The sequence below is a fragment of the Hyla sarda genome, chromosome 4 (assembly GCF_029499605.1).
Source record: "Hyla sarda isolate aHylSar1 chromosome 4, aHylSar1.hap1, whole genome shotgun sequence".
Taxonomy (NCBI): Eukaryota; Metazoa; Chordata; class Amphibia; order Anura; family Hylidae; genus Hyla; species Hyla sarda.
The window spans coordinates 269016220-269033460 of record NC_079192.1 but is presented as its reverse complement, the minus strand read 5'-3'; the positions used below and the strand labels follow the sequence as shown (position 1 = coordinate 269033460).

Here is a 17241-nt window from a genome sequence, read left to right as displayed (position 1 = left end):
CCTGTGAATGTGGCAATTTATCAGAATGCAGACTACTAGAGCAACCCCTGTGTAGTCATTGAGCCAGCAAGGAATGCTGTAAGATTTTGTCTCTAAAAAGCCTGTAAAATTATAACTTTTGGGTGAGTGGTTGGTCTTGTTAAAATGAGCTTTATGATTAAAGGAGCAAAGCATTGAAACTGGCGATTGTTAATAGGATACTGTAGAAGTATGCTCACTTTTATCTGTAGAAGTATGTTAGCCATATGCTGGGCAGTAAGTTACGTTACTTTCCTGCATCTCTCTATTTGATTCAAGACAATATTAAGTCAGTATTCTGTATCTTAAACTGAAAACTGAATCCTCTGCTGCCTCTGCATGTTACCTGTTCTGAAGATGACAGCATAATTATAAGAAAAAGTCATAATATATATTTATTGTTGTTGTTATTACTATATTAGTATTATTATTTCACCAATTTAAATGTGTGTTCTTGTCTCCACAGTCGGTATGGTGACAAAACCAGCAAGTGAGCAGTCTCAGGACTTCTCAATACACAACGAGGACTTTCCTGCATTACCAGGCTCCAGTTATAAGGATCCAACATCGAGCAATGATGACAATAAATCTGTACGTAGCAATGCATTTTTGTTGTTTGCCTAGGATTTGACTTTTTAACAATTGCTGATATTTTATTGAAATCTTAGAATCCTATTGAAGTGTATTATCTATTAAAATCGGGTAACGTGTACATTTAAAGAGACTCTGGCACTAAGTTTGTGCTGCCCTATCTCATTTGGAGCACATGTTTAGTAGTCCCTGTACTGCTGAGGTAGCTGGGAGGGCTTACCTCTCTTCCTCCGCCGTCCATGGCTCCGAGAATGATAAAGCCCTGCTGGACCAGGCTTTATCAATCGAGTGCAGAGCACACAGATCAATGTAGTTCTATGGAAGTATACTGCTCAAAAAAAATAAAGGGAACACTAAGATAACACATCCTAGATCTGAATAAATGAACTAATCGTATGAAATACTTTCTTCTTTACATAGTTGAATGTGCTGACAACAAAAGCACACAATCAATCAAATTTCAACCCATGGAGGTCTGGATATGGAGTCACACTCAAAATCAAAGTGGAAAACCACACTTCAGGCTGATCCAACTTTGATGTAATGTCCTTAAAACAAGTCAAAATGAGTCTCAGTAGTGTGTGTGGCCTCCACGTGCCCGTATAAGCTCCCTACAACGTCTGGGCATGCTCCTGATGAGTTGACCTTGACTAAAGCATCCGCCAACTCCTGGACAGTCTGTGGTGCAATGTGGCGTTGGTGTATGGAACGAGACATGATGTCCCAGATGTGCTCAACTGGATTCAGGTCTGGGAAACTTCTGACACACTCCAGCCACATCTTGGTCTAGCATTGTCTTGCATTAGGAGGAACCCAGGGCCAACCGCACCAGCATATGGTCTCACAAGGGGTCTGAGGATCTCATGTTGGTACCTAATGGCAGTCAGGCTACCTCTGGGAAGCACATGGAGGGCTGTGCGGCCCCCCAAAGAAATGCCACCCCACACCATTACTGACCCACAGCCAAACCGGTCATGCTGGAGGATGTTGCAGGCAGCAGAACATTCTCCACGGCGTCTCCAGACTCTGTCACATGTGCTCAGCAGGTTCTGCTTTCATCTGTGAAGAGCACAGTGGCGAATTTGCCAATCTTGGGGTTCTCTGGCAAATGCCAAATGTCCTGCATGGTGTTGGGCTGTAAGCAAAACTCCCACCTGTGGATGTTGGGCCCTCATACCACCCTCATGGAGTCTCTTTCTGACCGTTTGAGTGGACACATGCACATTTGTAGCCTGCTGGAGGTCATTTTGCAGGGCTCTGACAGTACTGCTCCTGCTCCTCCTTGCACAAAGGTGGAGGTAGCGGTCCTGCTGCTGGGCTGTTGCCCTCCTACGGCCTCATCCACGTCTCCTGATGTACTGGCCTGTCTCCTGGTAGCACCTCCATGCTCTGTACACTACGCTGACAGACACAGAAAACCTTCCTGCCACAGCTCGCATTGATGTGCCATCCTGGATGAGCTGCACTACCTGAGCCACTTGTGTGAGTTGTAGATTTAGTCTCATGCTACCACTGGAGTGAAAGCACCACCAGCATTCAAAAGTGACCAAAACATCAGCCAGGAAGCATAGGAACTGAGAAGTGGTCTGTGGTCACCACCTGCAGAACCACTCCTTTATTAAGGTGTCTTGCTAATTGCCTATAATTTCCACCTGTTGTCTGTTCTATTTGCACAACAGCATGTGAAATTGATTGTCAATCAGTGTTGCTTCCTGAGTGGACAGTGGGATTTCACAGAAGTGTAATTTTTTTTTTTTGAGCAGTGTACATTGATCTGTATGAGGAACCTAATGATTCCTCCTAAAAGTCCCCTAAGAGGACTAATAAAGTGTAAAAAAAAAATGTAATAAAAGTAAAAAAAAAACACACAGTAACCCCTTCCTTATTAAATTTAAAACATCCCCTTTACCGAAATTCCATATAAAAATATAAAAACATAATAAAAATAAACATGTGGTATCACCGCGTCCGTAAATGTCCGAACTATAAAAATATAACGTTAATTAAACCGCACTGTCAATTGCGTATACGTAAAAAAGATACCAAAGTCCAAAATTGCGTATTTTTGGTCACTTTGTATACTCTAAAAAATTGATAGAAAACAATCAAAGTCCCATCAAAACAAAATGGTACCAATAAAAACTGCAGACCACGGCGCAATAAATGAGACCTCATACATCCCCGTATGCGGGAAAAAAAAGTTACATGGGTCAGAAGAGGAAATTTTAAACCTACAAATTTTCGTGCATAAAGTTATAATTTTTGTTACAGAAGTAAAACAAAATCAAACCTATATAAGTAGGGTATCATTTTAATCGTATGGACCTACAGAATAAAGATAAGGTGTGACTTTACCAAAAAGTGTGCTGCGTAGAAATGAAAGCCCCCAAAATTTACAAAACGCCTGTTTTTTTCCAATTTAGCCCCATAAATATTTTTTTTTCTGATTTCGCCATAGATTTTGTGGTAACCTTATTGATGTCATTACAAAGTAAAATTATGGGTCTGTAGGTGGAAAATTTAAAGCGTTATGATTTTTAGAAGGTGAGGAGGAAAAAATGAAAGTGCAAAAATGAAAAAACCTGTGGTCCTTAAGGGGTTAAAGCTTATTATAATATTGTGTTGCATTGTTTATTTTTATGGGCAGAATTTAAATACACCAGGAAAGACTGCCTCAAGTACGGATGGACCCAAATTTCCAGGAGACAAAAGTTCCACAACACAAAATAATAACCAGCAGAAAAAAGGGATCCAGGTCTTACCTGATGGTGAGCTCTTATTTCATATATTTTTTTTGTTGCCTTAACATGTCATTGCATGTATAACTTCAATATACAGGGTACGTTAACACGTGTGTATTTTTTGCTGCAGATCTGCTGTACCAGGTTTTGCTAACCTCTTAAGGATGCAGGGCGTAGAGGTACGCCCGTGGGAATTTCAGTCTCCTCTGCTAGCTGGTCAGGGACTGGACCGGGATGCCTGCTTGAATCGTTTAGCAGGCATCCCAGCACATCGCCGAGGTGGGTCCTCAGACCGGCAATTTGCGGCGATTCCGGCTCATACTGGTCTCCGGTGACCTGGAAAACAAGGGGGATCAGGGGTGTCCAAGACACCCCCAATTCTCCTGAAGGGATAGGAGTGGGGTGGCAGGGGTGCCACCCCTCCTATCCCTGCTATTGGTCGGTCAGAAGCGACCGACCAATAGCAGATCGGGGGCAGGGGGGTTAAAATTCTGTTTCTCCACTCTGCCCACCCACTATAGTTCGGGCCGAGCGGGGGAACCATGATGTGAGCGGCGGTGGAGGTCCCTTACTGGGCGACGATCCTCCAGCTTGCGATCCTGCTGCAGGTGGTGAGTAGTTGCCTAGCAACATCTGCAGGGCGACAGTTTGGAGACCACTATGCAGTGGTCTCTAAACTGTAGCCCTCCAGATGTTGCAAAATTACAACTCCCAACATGCACAGACAGCTGTTTGGGCATGCTGGGATTTGTAGTTTTGCAAGATTTAGAGAGGGGTACAGTTTGGAGATCACTGTGCGTTGGGTGGTCTCTAAACCCTCAAAATCTTGCAAAACTACAACTCCCAGCATGCACGAACAGCAAAAGGCTGTCTCAGCATGCTGGGAGTTGTAGTTGCGTGCCTCTAGCTGTTGCATAACTACAACTCCCAGCATGCCCTTCGGCGATAAATACATGCTGGGAGTTGTAGTTTTGCAACAGCTGGAGGCACACTGGTTGGAAAATACTTAGTTAGGTACCAGAACCTAACTCAAGGCTTTCCAACCAGTGTGCCTCCAGCTGTTGCAAAAGTTATAGTTTGGCAACAGCTGGATGTTTGCCCCCCCCCCCCCCCCCCCCCAAATATGTGCAGGTTACATTCACATGGGTGGGTTTACTGTTTCAAGTTTTAACTGTGGCAAATTTTCCACCGCAGCTCAAACTCCTAGCGGGAAACTCTATAGTAACCCCCGCCCGTGTGAATGTACTCTAAAAACACTACATTACATTAACACAGGAAAGCAGTGTTTCCTAAACGGAGCCTCCAGCTTTCTCTATCGGCTCCATTGGGGGACACAGACTCTGGGGACACAGACTCTGGGTATATGCTGCTGTCTCTAGGAGGTTGACACTATGGTAACCAAAAAGTCGGCTCCTCCCAGCAGGATATACCCGCCTCCAGGCCACTGAGCAATTCAGTTTTTGCTTAGTGTCTTAAGGACGTGGACATGGTCTGGTTTTCTCCAGACCAAGTCTCATATTTTTTATTTTATTAGGTTTAGGGAATGTGCTAGTTCTTTATTCCTTTTTATTTCTGTTTTCAGGTGGGGACTCAGGAACGCAATGTTCAGTTTCCCCATTGCGAGAGGTGGCAGGCATCTTGGATGTACTGTTAACCCCCTCTCGCAACGGTCGGGTCCCCCTACCTCCCTGTTTGCCTCGCTATGAGCTTGGCTTGCCGCAGGTGAAAATGCTGACTGAAGACTACAGTCTGAAGACTTCGTTAGGTAAGTTCTTCAGCATAGGTGAGTATCTTTTTCTCCCTAGGTCTTGCAACAGCTGGAGACCCTTTGTTTTTTGGCCCTATCCTACAGAAGCTAAGACTGGCTTATTCCCTGCAGGGGGAGTATTTTTTATTATATGGGGGGCAGTGGAGCTATGGGGCAGTGTTTGTCTGTACGGGCACTTTATTAGAAGCATGTGTTTTACTGTACATGCCGCAGGCTTCTCCCTGCGGGCGGCTTGTGCCTTTTTTACTTTCACTTTCGGCAGCCGCGGCTGCCGACGGAACTTCGCCCGCTCTGTTCCCGGGCGCACAGGACTCGCTACGAGCGGCGTGTGCGCTTGGGGTTCGGAGCGGGCGCCATTACAGAGGAGTCCCGCTGTATATCTTCAACGGACCGGCGGACGTTAGCTCCGCCCACCTAGCAGCATAAGCGCCTCAGCAGTGCGAAAAAGGCCACCAATCAGCGCTGTGCGCGCGTTGGGGCCGTGCAGGGGCCAATCACAGAGCTCCTTGCCCTGACCCTGCCTCTTCCTCTTATTGGCCGGTGTCTTTTCTCTCTCCCTCAGCACTGTGCAGAGTTCTCCTCACAACACCTGCCTTGGGACACAGACTCTGGGTGAGACTGTTCATTTTTTGACTATGTCCATGCCCAGAACTGTTCCTCCCTCTAAGCAGATTCCGGGAATATTACCCATTACGCTTGTAAAAGCTGCTCTGCAAAAATGTCAGGTTCTGCTGAACCCACTTGTTCTGCCTGCTCCACTGTTCCCCCAGACTGCTATTTCTAACCCTGGTGCCCCTTCAGACCTGGTGGGTTCGGCTGCCCCTCCAGCCTGGGTTTCCTCCCTCTCCCAGTCTATATCCGACTTGGCACAGGTCTCCTGTTCTGTGGTGACTGCCTTGGAGAGGTCTACCCTTCACCGGCCCTCTAGAAGGTCCCGTTCCCCTTCTCCCTACGCTTCGCATAAGCGTAATAGGGGGGTCTCCTCTGACTCTTCCCAGGAGTCTACTGGTAGGCACGGGCGTTCCTCTCGCAGGTCTCGCCCGACCACTTCTTCAGGCGTCACTCTTCTAGAGGACGTTCCCGTGGTCGCCGCTCTGGCTCTCCTGAACCACGTACCAGGTCGGAGTCTCCCTCTTCCAGGGCCGCCTCCACTCATTCGCACTCTCCTGGAGAGCTAGCCGGCCGAGGGTTCCGATTCGGCATCCGATTCGGAGGACCGTTCGGACTCAGTGGACGTGGTGAACTCATTGGTTATGGCCATAAGAGACACCTTTAACCTAGAGGACCCAGGAACTTCGGACGCAGCTCCAGAAGTATCCTTTCATCGTGCCCGACTGGCACCCAAAGTGTTCAGCTCTCACGCTGAATTTGAGGCCATTCTAGAATCTGCCTGGAAGCACCCTGAGAAGAAGTTTCAGGGACTGAAAAAAGTCCATGCGCAATATCCTTTCGCCAAGGACCTTGTTTCCAAAGTGACTTCTTCTCCGTTGGTGGATCCACCCGTTTCCAGCCTCTCTAAAGCTACTACTTTGCCGCTGGCGAATGCAGCGGCCTTGAAGGATCCTGCAGACAAAAAGGTTGAGTTGTTAGCAAAGTATGCCTTTGAAGCAGCGGGTTCTTCCCTGCCTTCGCCTCCACCTGGGTGTCTAAAGCCCTCTCGGTTTGGCAGTCCCAACTCCATCAGGACATTCTTTCAGGTTCTCCCCAGGAAGAACTGTCTGCTCTGGCCCTCCAATGTTCCAAAGCTGGAGATTTCCTGTGTTCTGCTTCCTTGCACTCAGCTCACTGCGCTGCCTATGCCACCGGTAATCTAGTGGCCCTCCATCGTTCCATTTGGCTTAAAACTTGGAATGTGGACGCTACATCTAAGAAGTCTCTCACCGAGATTCCTTTTACTGGTTCCCGTCTTTTTGGCAAGCGCCTGGATGAGATTATCTCTGAGGCGACAGGGGGCAAGAGCTCTTTATTACCTCAAAACAAATCTAGCACTTCTTTCCGTAGGAAGTCTTCTTTCTTTCGGTCCTTTCGGACATCTGGCCCCTCTAAAGGGTCCAACCAGGCACCTCCACGGGACAAGAAGGTTCCCTTTTTCAAGGCCCGTCCCTCGTGGAAGTCTGACACCAACTGTCCCGACCGTTTTGCGGCCAAAGCGGGCAACCGCAAACCCACTTCTGCATGAAGGGACCCGCAGCTTTTTCTCGGGTGAGAGGTTGTCTCTTGCTTTTTCGAGAAGTTTGGACCACGCACATTCAGGACTCCTGGGTCAGGGACGTGGTGTCCAACGGATACCGGATAGAATTTGCCTCCCTTCCGAGGGATCGTTTTTTCCAGTCCCATGCTCCCCGATCTCCCTCGCTTGCGAGGGGATTTCGGGAGGCTCTTCAGTCCCTTCTCGTCCAGGGTGTCATCGTCCCAGTTCCTTCAAGGGAACGCTTTTGGGGTTTTTATTCCAATCTTTTCGTGGTTCCCAAGAAAAACGGTTCTGTGCGGCCAATCCTGGATCTCAAACGTCTCAACCACCATCTTCTTATCCGCCATTTCCGAATGAAATCTCTCCGTTCGATGGTGGCATCTATGGATCAAGGGGAGTTTCTTTCCACGGTGGACATCAAGGATGCCTACCTCCACGTTCCAATTTTTCCCGGACACCAGCGGTACCTCCGCTTTGCGGTTCCGGAAGGTCATTATCAATTTGTGGCTCTCCCCTTCGGTCTGGTCACAGCGCCACAAGTCTTTACCAAGATTCTGGCGCCTGTGGTAGCTCTGTTATGGTCAAGAGGGGTCTCAGTGATACCCTACTTGGACGACCTTCTCATCAAAGCCCCCACCAGACCCCAGGCTCTGGAGAATGTGAGCCTCACTCTTCAGACCTTTTGTCGCTTCGGGTGGATGGTCAACCGAGACAAGTCAGTTCTCTTCCCCCACCCAGTCTCTGGTCTTCTTGGGGCTTCAGTTCGACTCTGCCTCGGCTCTGATTCGCCTTCCGCCGGACAAATGTCTGGCCCTCTTGTCGGGAGTCCGCTCCCTCCGCACACCATCCCCGATCTCCATCCGTACTTGCATGAAAGTCCTGGGTCAGATGGTGGCAGCCATGGAGGCCGTACCCTTTGCCCAGTTTCATTACCGTCCTCTTCAGCTGGCGATTCTTGCACGATGGGACAGATCCTCTCTCTCTCTCTCTTTCTCTCTGTCTATTTCTCTCTTTGTCTATTTCTCTCTTTGTCTATTTCTCTCTTTGTCTCTTTCTCTCTTTGTTTCTTTCTCTCTTTGTCTCTTTCTCTCTCTTTCTCTTTCTCTTTCTTTTTCTTTCTCTCTCTCTCGCAAGATTGTTCGCCCGCTCCGGACTCGGCGGTCTTTGCGCTGGTGGCTCCGCTCCCCTCTTCTTCTTCAGGGACGTTCGTTCCTCCCCCTTCACTGGCAGGTGCTCACAACGGACGCCAGCCTGTCGGGCTGGGCGGGTGTTTTCAGGGATCAGACGGTTCAGGGCCTCTGGCCTCCCCAAGAAGCCTTTCTTTCCATAAACATTCTGGAACTGAATGCTATCCCTCAATCCCTCAGACTCAACAACAACATCCATAGTTTCAAACGTGGCCTAAAAGCACATCTCTTCAGACAGGCCTATAACATTCTCTAATTGGCCTCAACATATCCTCAACATATCCCCACACCTCTTGTTTGAATAGTTGTGTAATTTTATGTCTGATACTTGTCTTTGTTTGTACCCCATAATTGTAAGCGCTGCGGAATCTGTAGGCGCTATATAAATAAAGTTCTGAAGTTTGTGTCAAAGTCCAGGGACCCCCTGGCTATAGCCTCGGATGCCTTAGTAATTCCGTGGTCGATCTTTGTCCTGCCCTACCTGTTCCCTCCTCTCCCTCTCCTTCCCAGGGTTCTGAGGAAGCTCAAGGCGGAAGGAGTCCCCGCCATTCTGGTGGCTCCAGACTGGCCTTGAAGGGCATGGTACGCCGACGTGGTCTGGCTTCTGGACTACGTTCCGTTTCGCCTTCCTCTTCATCCAGACCTACTGTCACAGGGTCCCCTTTGCCACCCCAATTTACAGTCGCTGTATTTGACGGCGTGGCGGTTGAGACCGCGGTTCTAAGGGCCCGTGGCTTCTCTTCCCAGGTAATTCGCACTATGCTTAGGGCTCGCAAGCCCTCCTCTGCGAAAATTTACCACCTTACCTGGCGGTCTTACTTTCGTTGTGCGAAGCTCAATCTTTTTCTCCAGTTACCTTTTCAGTGCCCCGTCTCCTTTCCTTTTTACAGTCAGGGTTGGAACTAGGGCTGGCTCTAAGTTCCATTAAGGGTCAGGTTTCGGCCCTTTCTATTCTTTTTCAGCGTCCTCTGGCTTCCAATTCTCATGTCCGGTCCTTCCTCCAAGGGGTGGCACATGTGTCCCCTCCTTACCCGCCTGGAGGCGGGTATATCCTGCTGGGAGAAGCCGACTTTTTGGTTCCCATAGTTTCAACCTCCTAAAGACAGCAGCATATACCCAGAGTCTGCGTCCCCCAATGGATCCTTCGAGAAAGAGATTTTATGGTAAGGATAAAAAAATCTCCTTTTTGCAAAACAACGATTCCCAGCATTTCCGGACAGCCATTGACTGTCTAGGCATGCTGGGAGTTTAGCAACAGAATGCAGGGACCCTGTTTCGGAATCACTGGCGTAGAATATTTTTGATAGTGGAGCCAATTGTAACGCTTGCATCCGAATCCACCCATATGCAAATCCCTAATTTATGCCTCATATGCGCATGGCGTTCTCTCACTTCAGGCCTGTAATATTTCATGGAAACAGCTTAGGGCAACATATGGGGTAGTTCCGTACTCTGGAGCAATTTCTGAGGGCTTTTTCTCCTTTTACCCCCATATGAAAAGGAAAAGTTGGGGTCCACACCAGCATGTTAGTGTAAAAAAATGTAAACGTTTACACTAACAAGCTGTTGCTGCCCCATACCTTTCATTTTCACAAGAGGTAAAAGGAAATAAAAGACCCCCAAAATTTGTAACGCAATTTCTCCTGAATACGGAAATACCCCTTATGTGGACGTAAAATGCTCTGCGTGCGCACAACATGGCTCAGGAGTGAGAGCGCACTATGCATATTTGAGGCCTAAATTGGTGATTTGCACAGGGGTGGCTGATTTTACAGCGGTTCTGATATAAACGCAAAAAAATAAATACCCACGTGTAACCTCATTTTGGAAACTACACCCCTCACGGAACGTAACAAGGGGTATAATGAGCCTCAACCCCCTCCCCACAGGTGTTTGAAGAATTTTCGTTAAAGTTGGATGGGAAAATGAAGAAAAAAAATTTTCTTCACAAAAATTCTGGTGTTACCCTACATTTTTCATTTTCATAAGGGAAAATAGGGGGTAAAAAAGCCCCCCAAAATGTGTAACCCATTTCTTCTGAGTAAGAACATACCCCATATGTGGATGTGAAGTGCTCTGTGGGCGCACTACAATGCTCAGAAGAGAAGGAGAGCCATTCGGCTTTTGGAGAGAGAATTTGTCTGGAATTGAAGGCCACATGTGTTTACAAAGCCCCCATGTGCTAGAACACATTTTGGAAACTACACCCTTCACGCAATGTAATAAGTGGTACAATGAGCATTTATGCCCCACAAGTGTCTGACCGATTTTTGGAACAGTGGTCCGTGAAAATAAAAAATTAAATTTTTCATTTGCACAGCCCACTGCTCCAAAGATCTGTCAAACGCCAGTGGGGTGTAAATGCTCACTGCACCACTTATTAAATTCTGTGCATTGTAGTGCGCACGCAGAGCACTTTACATCCACATATGGGGTATTTCCATGCTTCATTTACACATGCGACTTTAACGAAAAGTCATCAAACATCTGTGGGGTGTTAAGGCTCACTGGACCCCTTATGTTCCTTGAGGGGTGTAGTTTGCAAAATATTGTGCCATGTGGGTTATTTATTTAATTTTTTTTTGCTGTTCTAACATCATAGTGGCTTCCTAAATGCGACATGCCCCAAAAAAACATTTCAGTTAAATTTGTTTTCCAAAAGCCAAATGTGACTCCTTCTCTTCTGAGGGGTATTTCCACACTCAGAAGGAATGGGGTTACAAATTTTGGAGAGCGTTTTCTCCTATTACCCCTTGTAAAAAGCCAACATTTTAGTGAAAAAAAAAAGTTTTTTTCCATTTACACATCCAACTTTACCGAAAAATTGTCAAACAATTGTCAAACAACATACGGGCTTCCTAAATGCAACATGCCCCCCAAAAACCATTTCAGCAAAATTCACTTTCCAAAATCCCATTGGCGCTCCTTCCCTTCTGAGCCCTCTAGTGCACCCACAGAGCACTTTACATCCACATGAGGTATTTTCTTAATCGATAGAAATGGGGTTAGAAATTTACGGGGGATTTCACTTTTGACCCCTTGTAAAAAAAATTAAAAATAGCTCCACAAGAACGTGTGAGTGTAAACAATGAAGATTTCAAATTTTTTCCTTCAGCTGTTATTTCTGTGAAACACCTAAAGGGTTAACAAACTTTCTGAATGACATTTTAAAGAGGGGTGCAGTTTTTATAATGGGGTAATTTATGGAGTATTTCTAGCCCTCTAAGGTCATCAAAAAGTGAAAACATGTCAACTTTATGATGCAAACATAAAGTAGACATATTGTATTTGTGAATCAATATATACCGTACTCGAGTATAAGCCGACCCGAGTATAAGCCGAGACCCCTGATTTCAACCCAAAATCCCAGGAAAAGTTATTGACTCGAGTATAAGCCTAGGGTGGGAAATACATCATCCCCCCCCCTGTCATCATCCAGACCCCCGTCATCATCCAGACCCGTCATTAACATCCTCATCATCATCCCCTTGTCATCATCCCACACATCCCCCCCTTCATCATCCCCTTGTCATCATCCCACACATCCCCCCTACATCATCCCCTTGTCATCATCCCACACATCCCCCCTTCATCATCCCCCCTTCATCATCCCCTTGTAATCATCCCACACACCCCCCCTTCATCATCCCACACACCCCCCCTTCATCATCCCACACACCCCCCTTCATCATCCCACACACCCCCCTTCATCATCCTCTTCTCATCATTCGCCCTCAGTGGTCTTCAACCTGCGGGCCTCCAGAGGTTTCAAAACTACAACTCCCAGCAAGCCCGGGCAGCCATCTTGCTGGGAGTTGTAGTTTTGAAACCTCCGGAGGTCCGCAGGTTGAAGACCACTGCGGCCTTCGACATCATCCAGCCCCCTCTCACCCCCCTTTAGTTCTGAGTACTCACCTCCGCTCGGCGCTGGTCCGGTCCTGCAGGACTGTCCGGAGAGGAGGTGGTCCGGTGGGATAGTGGTTCCGGGCTGCTATCTTCACCGGGGAGGCCTCATCTCCGCGCTTCGGGCCCGGAATAGAGGCGTTGCCTTGACAATGACGCAGAAGTACGTTGGCAATGAACGCACCTCTGCGTCGTTGTCAAGGCAACGTGACTATTCTGAGGCCGGGCCCGAAGCGCTTAGAAGAGGCCTCCCCGGTGAAGATAGCAGCCCGGAACCACTATCCCACCGGACCACCTCCTCTCCGGACAGCCCTGCAGGACCGGACCAGCGCCGAGCGGAGGTGAGTACTGTACAGAACTAAAGGGGGGTGAGAGGAGGCTGGATGATGTCGAAGGCCGCAGTGGTCTTCAACCTGCGGACCTCCGGAGGTTTCAAAACTACAACTCCCAGCAAGCCCGGACAGCCGATGGCTGCCCGGGCTTGCTGGGAGTTGTATTTTTGAAACCTCTGGAGGTCCGCAGGTTGAAGACCACTGCGGGTGGGGGAGTTCACTCGAGTATAAGCCGAGGGGGGTGTTTTCAGCACGAAAAATCGTGCTGAAAAACTCGGCTTATACTCGAGTATATACGGTAATTTATTTGGAATATCCATTTTCCTTACAAGCAGAAGTTTTAAAAGTTAGAAAAATGCTAACATTTTCAAAATTTTCATGACATTTTGGGATTTTTCACCAAGAAAGGATGCAAGTAACAATGACAATTTACCACTATGTTAAAGTAGAATGTCACGAAAAAACAGTCTCAGAATCAGAATGAAAGGTAAAAGCATCCCAGAGTTATTAATATATAAAGGGACAGTGGTCAGATTTGTAAAAAAGGACTGCGTCCTTAAGGTGAAAATGAGCTGAGTCCTTAAGGGATTTAAGAAGAACTGTCATTATGAAAAACTTTTTATAATTTGTAGTACTACTGATAAGATTACTTTTTTAAAGATACATTTATTTAAAGAAAAAAGTCAATTTTACAAAAAAAAAAGTTAAATGAAAATAGCCGCCACTAGGGGTCGTCTGTCTTTATGCAGACAGACTACTCTGTATTTTGCAGCATACTGGATACCGGCCATAAAGTGTGTTGGTATCCAGTATAGGAGATCACCATTGCACCACTACAGCCTTCAGCTGATCCTAAACTACAACTACCATGATGGAAGTTGTAGTTTTGCACCAGCTGGGGGTACAATCTTTGTAAAACTATGTTTTAGAGCTGCGTATTCTCCAGCTGTGTGCCTCCAGCTCTTGTAAAACTACAGACAAAGGATGTGTAGGCATGCTGGGAGTTGTAGTTTTGCAACAGCTAAAGGCAACACTGCTCTAACACAGTGCTTTACAAACACTTCAGCTCCAGCTGTTGCAAAACTACAACTCTTTGTCATTCAGGAGTCAGAGAAAGCTATGGCTGTTCAAAGAAGCTGATGAGCCATTCAGGAGTCTGTGAAAGCTAAATGACACATAGTGACAGCTATGTTGATTAGCATCCAGCTTTCCTAGGAACAGATAGAAAATGTACGCATAAAAACTCCTGTGCAGTGATCTGCAGACTACATTTTTGTTAGGGACATACAGGTCCTAGGCACATAAAAATAAGGACATGATCAGGATTAGGCACTGAGTAACATATCCCTTTTTTTTTTTTTTTTTTTTTTTTTTTTTTTTTTTTTTTTTTGCACGATGACAGGTGCGCTTTAACCTCTTAATGACACATGGCGTACCTGTACGCCCTGAGTCTGCTCCCTTTCTATAACGACCTGGTTAATAGCGCGCAGAACCGCGATCAGTGCCGCGCGCTATTAGTCAGGGGTCCCGCCGCGCACTATTAACCCTTAAGATGCGACATCCAAAGTTGATCGCCGCGTCTAAAGTGAAACTAAACTGCCCCCGGCTAGCTCAGTGTGCTGTTCAGGACTGTACAGCGGCATCCTGAACAGCTGTAGGACACAAGGAGAGTCCCCCTACCTTGCATGAGATCCAGGCATGAGCAGTCAATCAGAATCATCAATCAATGGTTTCCTATGAGATCTGGGAGCTATAACGCTGCAAGAAAAAGTGAATAAAGATTTATTAGGGATGGGGTTAAATAAAGTTTGAATCACCCCCTTTACCCATTTAAAAAAAAAAGAGAAACAGTGTAAATAAACATGTGGTATTGCCGCGTGCGGAAATGTCCGAATTATTATAAAAATATATGGTTAAACCGCACGGTCAATGGCGTGTACACAAAAAAAAATCCTAAGTCAAAAATAGCGTATGTTTGGTCACTTTTTATATCATGAAAAAATTAATAAAAAGTCGGATCAATACAAAAATGGTATCGCTAAAAACTTAAGGTCACGGCGCAAAAAAATTGCCCACATACCGCTCCATACGTGGAAAAATAAAGAGTTATAGGGGTCAGAAAATGACCATTTTAAACATATAAATCTTCCTGCATGTAGTTATGATTTTTTCCAGAAGTACGACAAAATCAAACCTGTATAAGTAGGGTATCATTTTAATCGTATGGACCTACAAAATAAAGAGAAGGTGTCATTTTTACCGAAAAATGTACAGTGTAGAAACGGAATCCTCCAAAAGTTACAAAATTGTGTTTTTTTTTTTCTTCAATTTTGTCGCACAGTGATATTTTTTTCCCGTTTCTTCATAGATTTTTGGGAAAAATTACTGATGTCATTACAAAGTAGAATTGGTGGAGCAAAAAATTATTGATTTTTAGGTGAAAAATTTAGAGTTATGATTTTTTAAAGGTAAGGAGGAAAAATGAAAGTGCAAAAACGGAAAAACCCCTGGTCCTAAAGGGGTTATAATGGCCAGCAAAATCTGCAGAATATCTGCTGCAAAATATGCACGTATGAACGCACCCTTAAAGAGGATCTGTCAGTTCTAGGAAAAACGCAAAAAGTGACAGATTAATTTGAGAATTATTTCAAATAGCAGAACAGTGGTTTTCCCTTAAGCTCCTTTCACACTATAAATTCATCCATTATAAAGATCCGTTACAATGACCCGATAACAAAACTATTTAAACGGACGTTAAATGGCCTTATACAAAATTCCATTAGTCATAGCCGTTATTAATAATGGACGTTATTTTGTGACGGGAGAAAGAACAGAAGAAATCGTGCATGCACGATTTCTTCCGTTGCCTCCTCCCGTCACAAAATAACGTCCATTATTAATAACGGGCTATGACGGGTTAAAACGGATAATGTAAAACTTTTCTTCTGGACAGGTTTTACTAAATCTCCCCCATAAAGTGTAAATTCAGCATGGTGTGCAGCTGAAGCTCCTCATGTTCTAGGGTTATCATTTCCTAACTTTTAATCGCTTGTCTTTCTGTTTTGTCTTTTATCCAGGCCGAGTTACCAACATTCCTCAAGGCATGGTGACAGACCAGTTTGGTATGATTGGGTTGTTAACATTCATCAGGGCAGCTGAAACAGATCCAGGGATGGTACATCTCGCATTAGGAAGTGACTTGACAACACTAGGCCTCAATCTCAACTCTCCTGAGTGAGTATTTTATCTGTTTTTTCTCCTTCGGCTCCATTGGGGGACACACAGACCATGGGTATGTGCTGCTGACACTAGGCAACAAAAGAAGTCGACCCCTCCCAGCAGGATATACCCCGTCTACAGACTCTGAGCTAATCAGTTTTAGCTTAGTGTCTGTAGGAGGCAGACACAGGTCTGGAACTCTCCAGACCTGGTCTTTTATTTTCTTATTTTTTAGTTTAGGTGTGTATAAATATTTTTTTTTTCTCCCTTTTATTTCTCTTTTTTTCAGGTGGGGGCTCAGGAGCACAGCGCTCACTTTTCCCCCATTTGTGAAGAAGGGGCACAGGCATAGAGTTATGCACTGCCAATTCCTTCTCGCCAGTGGTCAGTGCCTGGGGCTGCACCTTTGGGTCCAGGTCCCCCTGTCTACCCTGCTCGTCTTGCGGTCTCAGCCCGGCATGATGCAGGCGTATAATAGCTGGCGGAAGACTCCAGTAGGTAAGTTTCCCAGGACAAGGCAAGTATTTCCTTCTCCTTCCCCCCTCTTTTTCTTAGGAATCTATCTTTTAGTCAGGATTCTAAACCTCTGTACCCCCTCTGTTTTGGGCCCACTCCTTTTTATTCTTTCTAGGGGCAGTTCCTGCTCGGCCATTCTGAAAACAGGGGACAGAAGCAATGGTGCTTAGGACAGTGGTTAATGTTGTTTTCACTGGGGCGTTTTTAAAGCCCTACTTTGAAGGCGGCCGGGAGTTTATCTTCTGTCTGCCACGCTGCATGCACATGGCTGGCAGCCTTTTCTCTTCTCCAGACACACTCCAGGTAAAGTGTCCGGAGTGTAGGAGGTATTAATTGATGCTGCGGCAATTTTCTCCGCCCATTCCCCGCTGCCCGACATTTCGGCGGTGATCTGGCCCCTTTCTTTCCTGTTCTATGGGTTTTCAGCAGGGGGTCATTTCTGTCCAATGGGGGCCAGTCTAGTGCCTGCCCTGCCTGCTGCTGCTCTTTAGGTTTAGCCCCCCTCCCCTCTATCTCTCTCCATCTCTCTCCATCTGAGGGACACAGACACCGGGTGAGACTGCTCCACTTTCTTTTTTGCTGTCTTCCTTTTTTGTTACACCTATTTCCGAACCAAGGCCCGACCGACCCCTGCCAGAAAGGTTAGTGCGGCCCTGGTCACTTATTACGCTTATGTGGGTTGCAAAACTAAAATGCCTTGTGGTTCTGCTGAACCCATCTGTCCTGGCTGCACCACTGCGTGCCCCGATGCTCCTGGTTATTCATCACATCGCTG

The 17241-nt window shown here is 46.3% G+C and overlaps 1 protein-coding gene across 2 annotated transcripts in view; it reads left to right on the top strand.

Annotated features, from left to right (window-relative positions):
* CNOT2 (CCR4-NOT transcription complex subunit 2) overlaps nt 1–17241 on the top strand; it is a 97256-nt gene that overhangs the window by 66467 nt on the left and 13548 nt on the right. For both annotated transcript variants that reach the window (XM_056574133.1, XM_056574132.1), the window contains 3 exons: nt 485–609; nt 3257–3377; nt 15809–15965. In XM_056574133.1, the coding sequence (XP_056430108.1) occupies nt 485–609; nt 3257–3377; nt 15809–15965 (403 nt within the window). The remainder of the gene's footprint in view (nt 1–484; nt 610–3256; nt 3378–15808; nt 15966–17241) is intronic.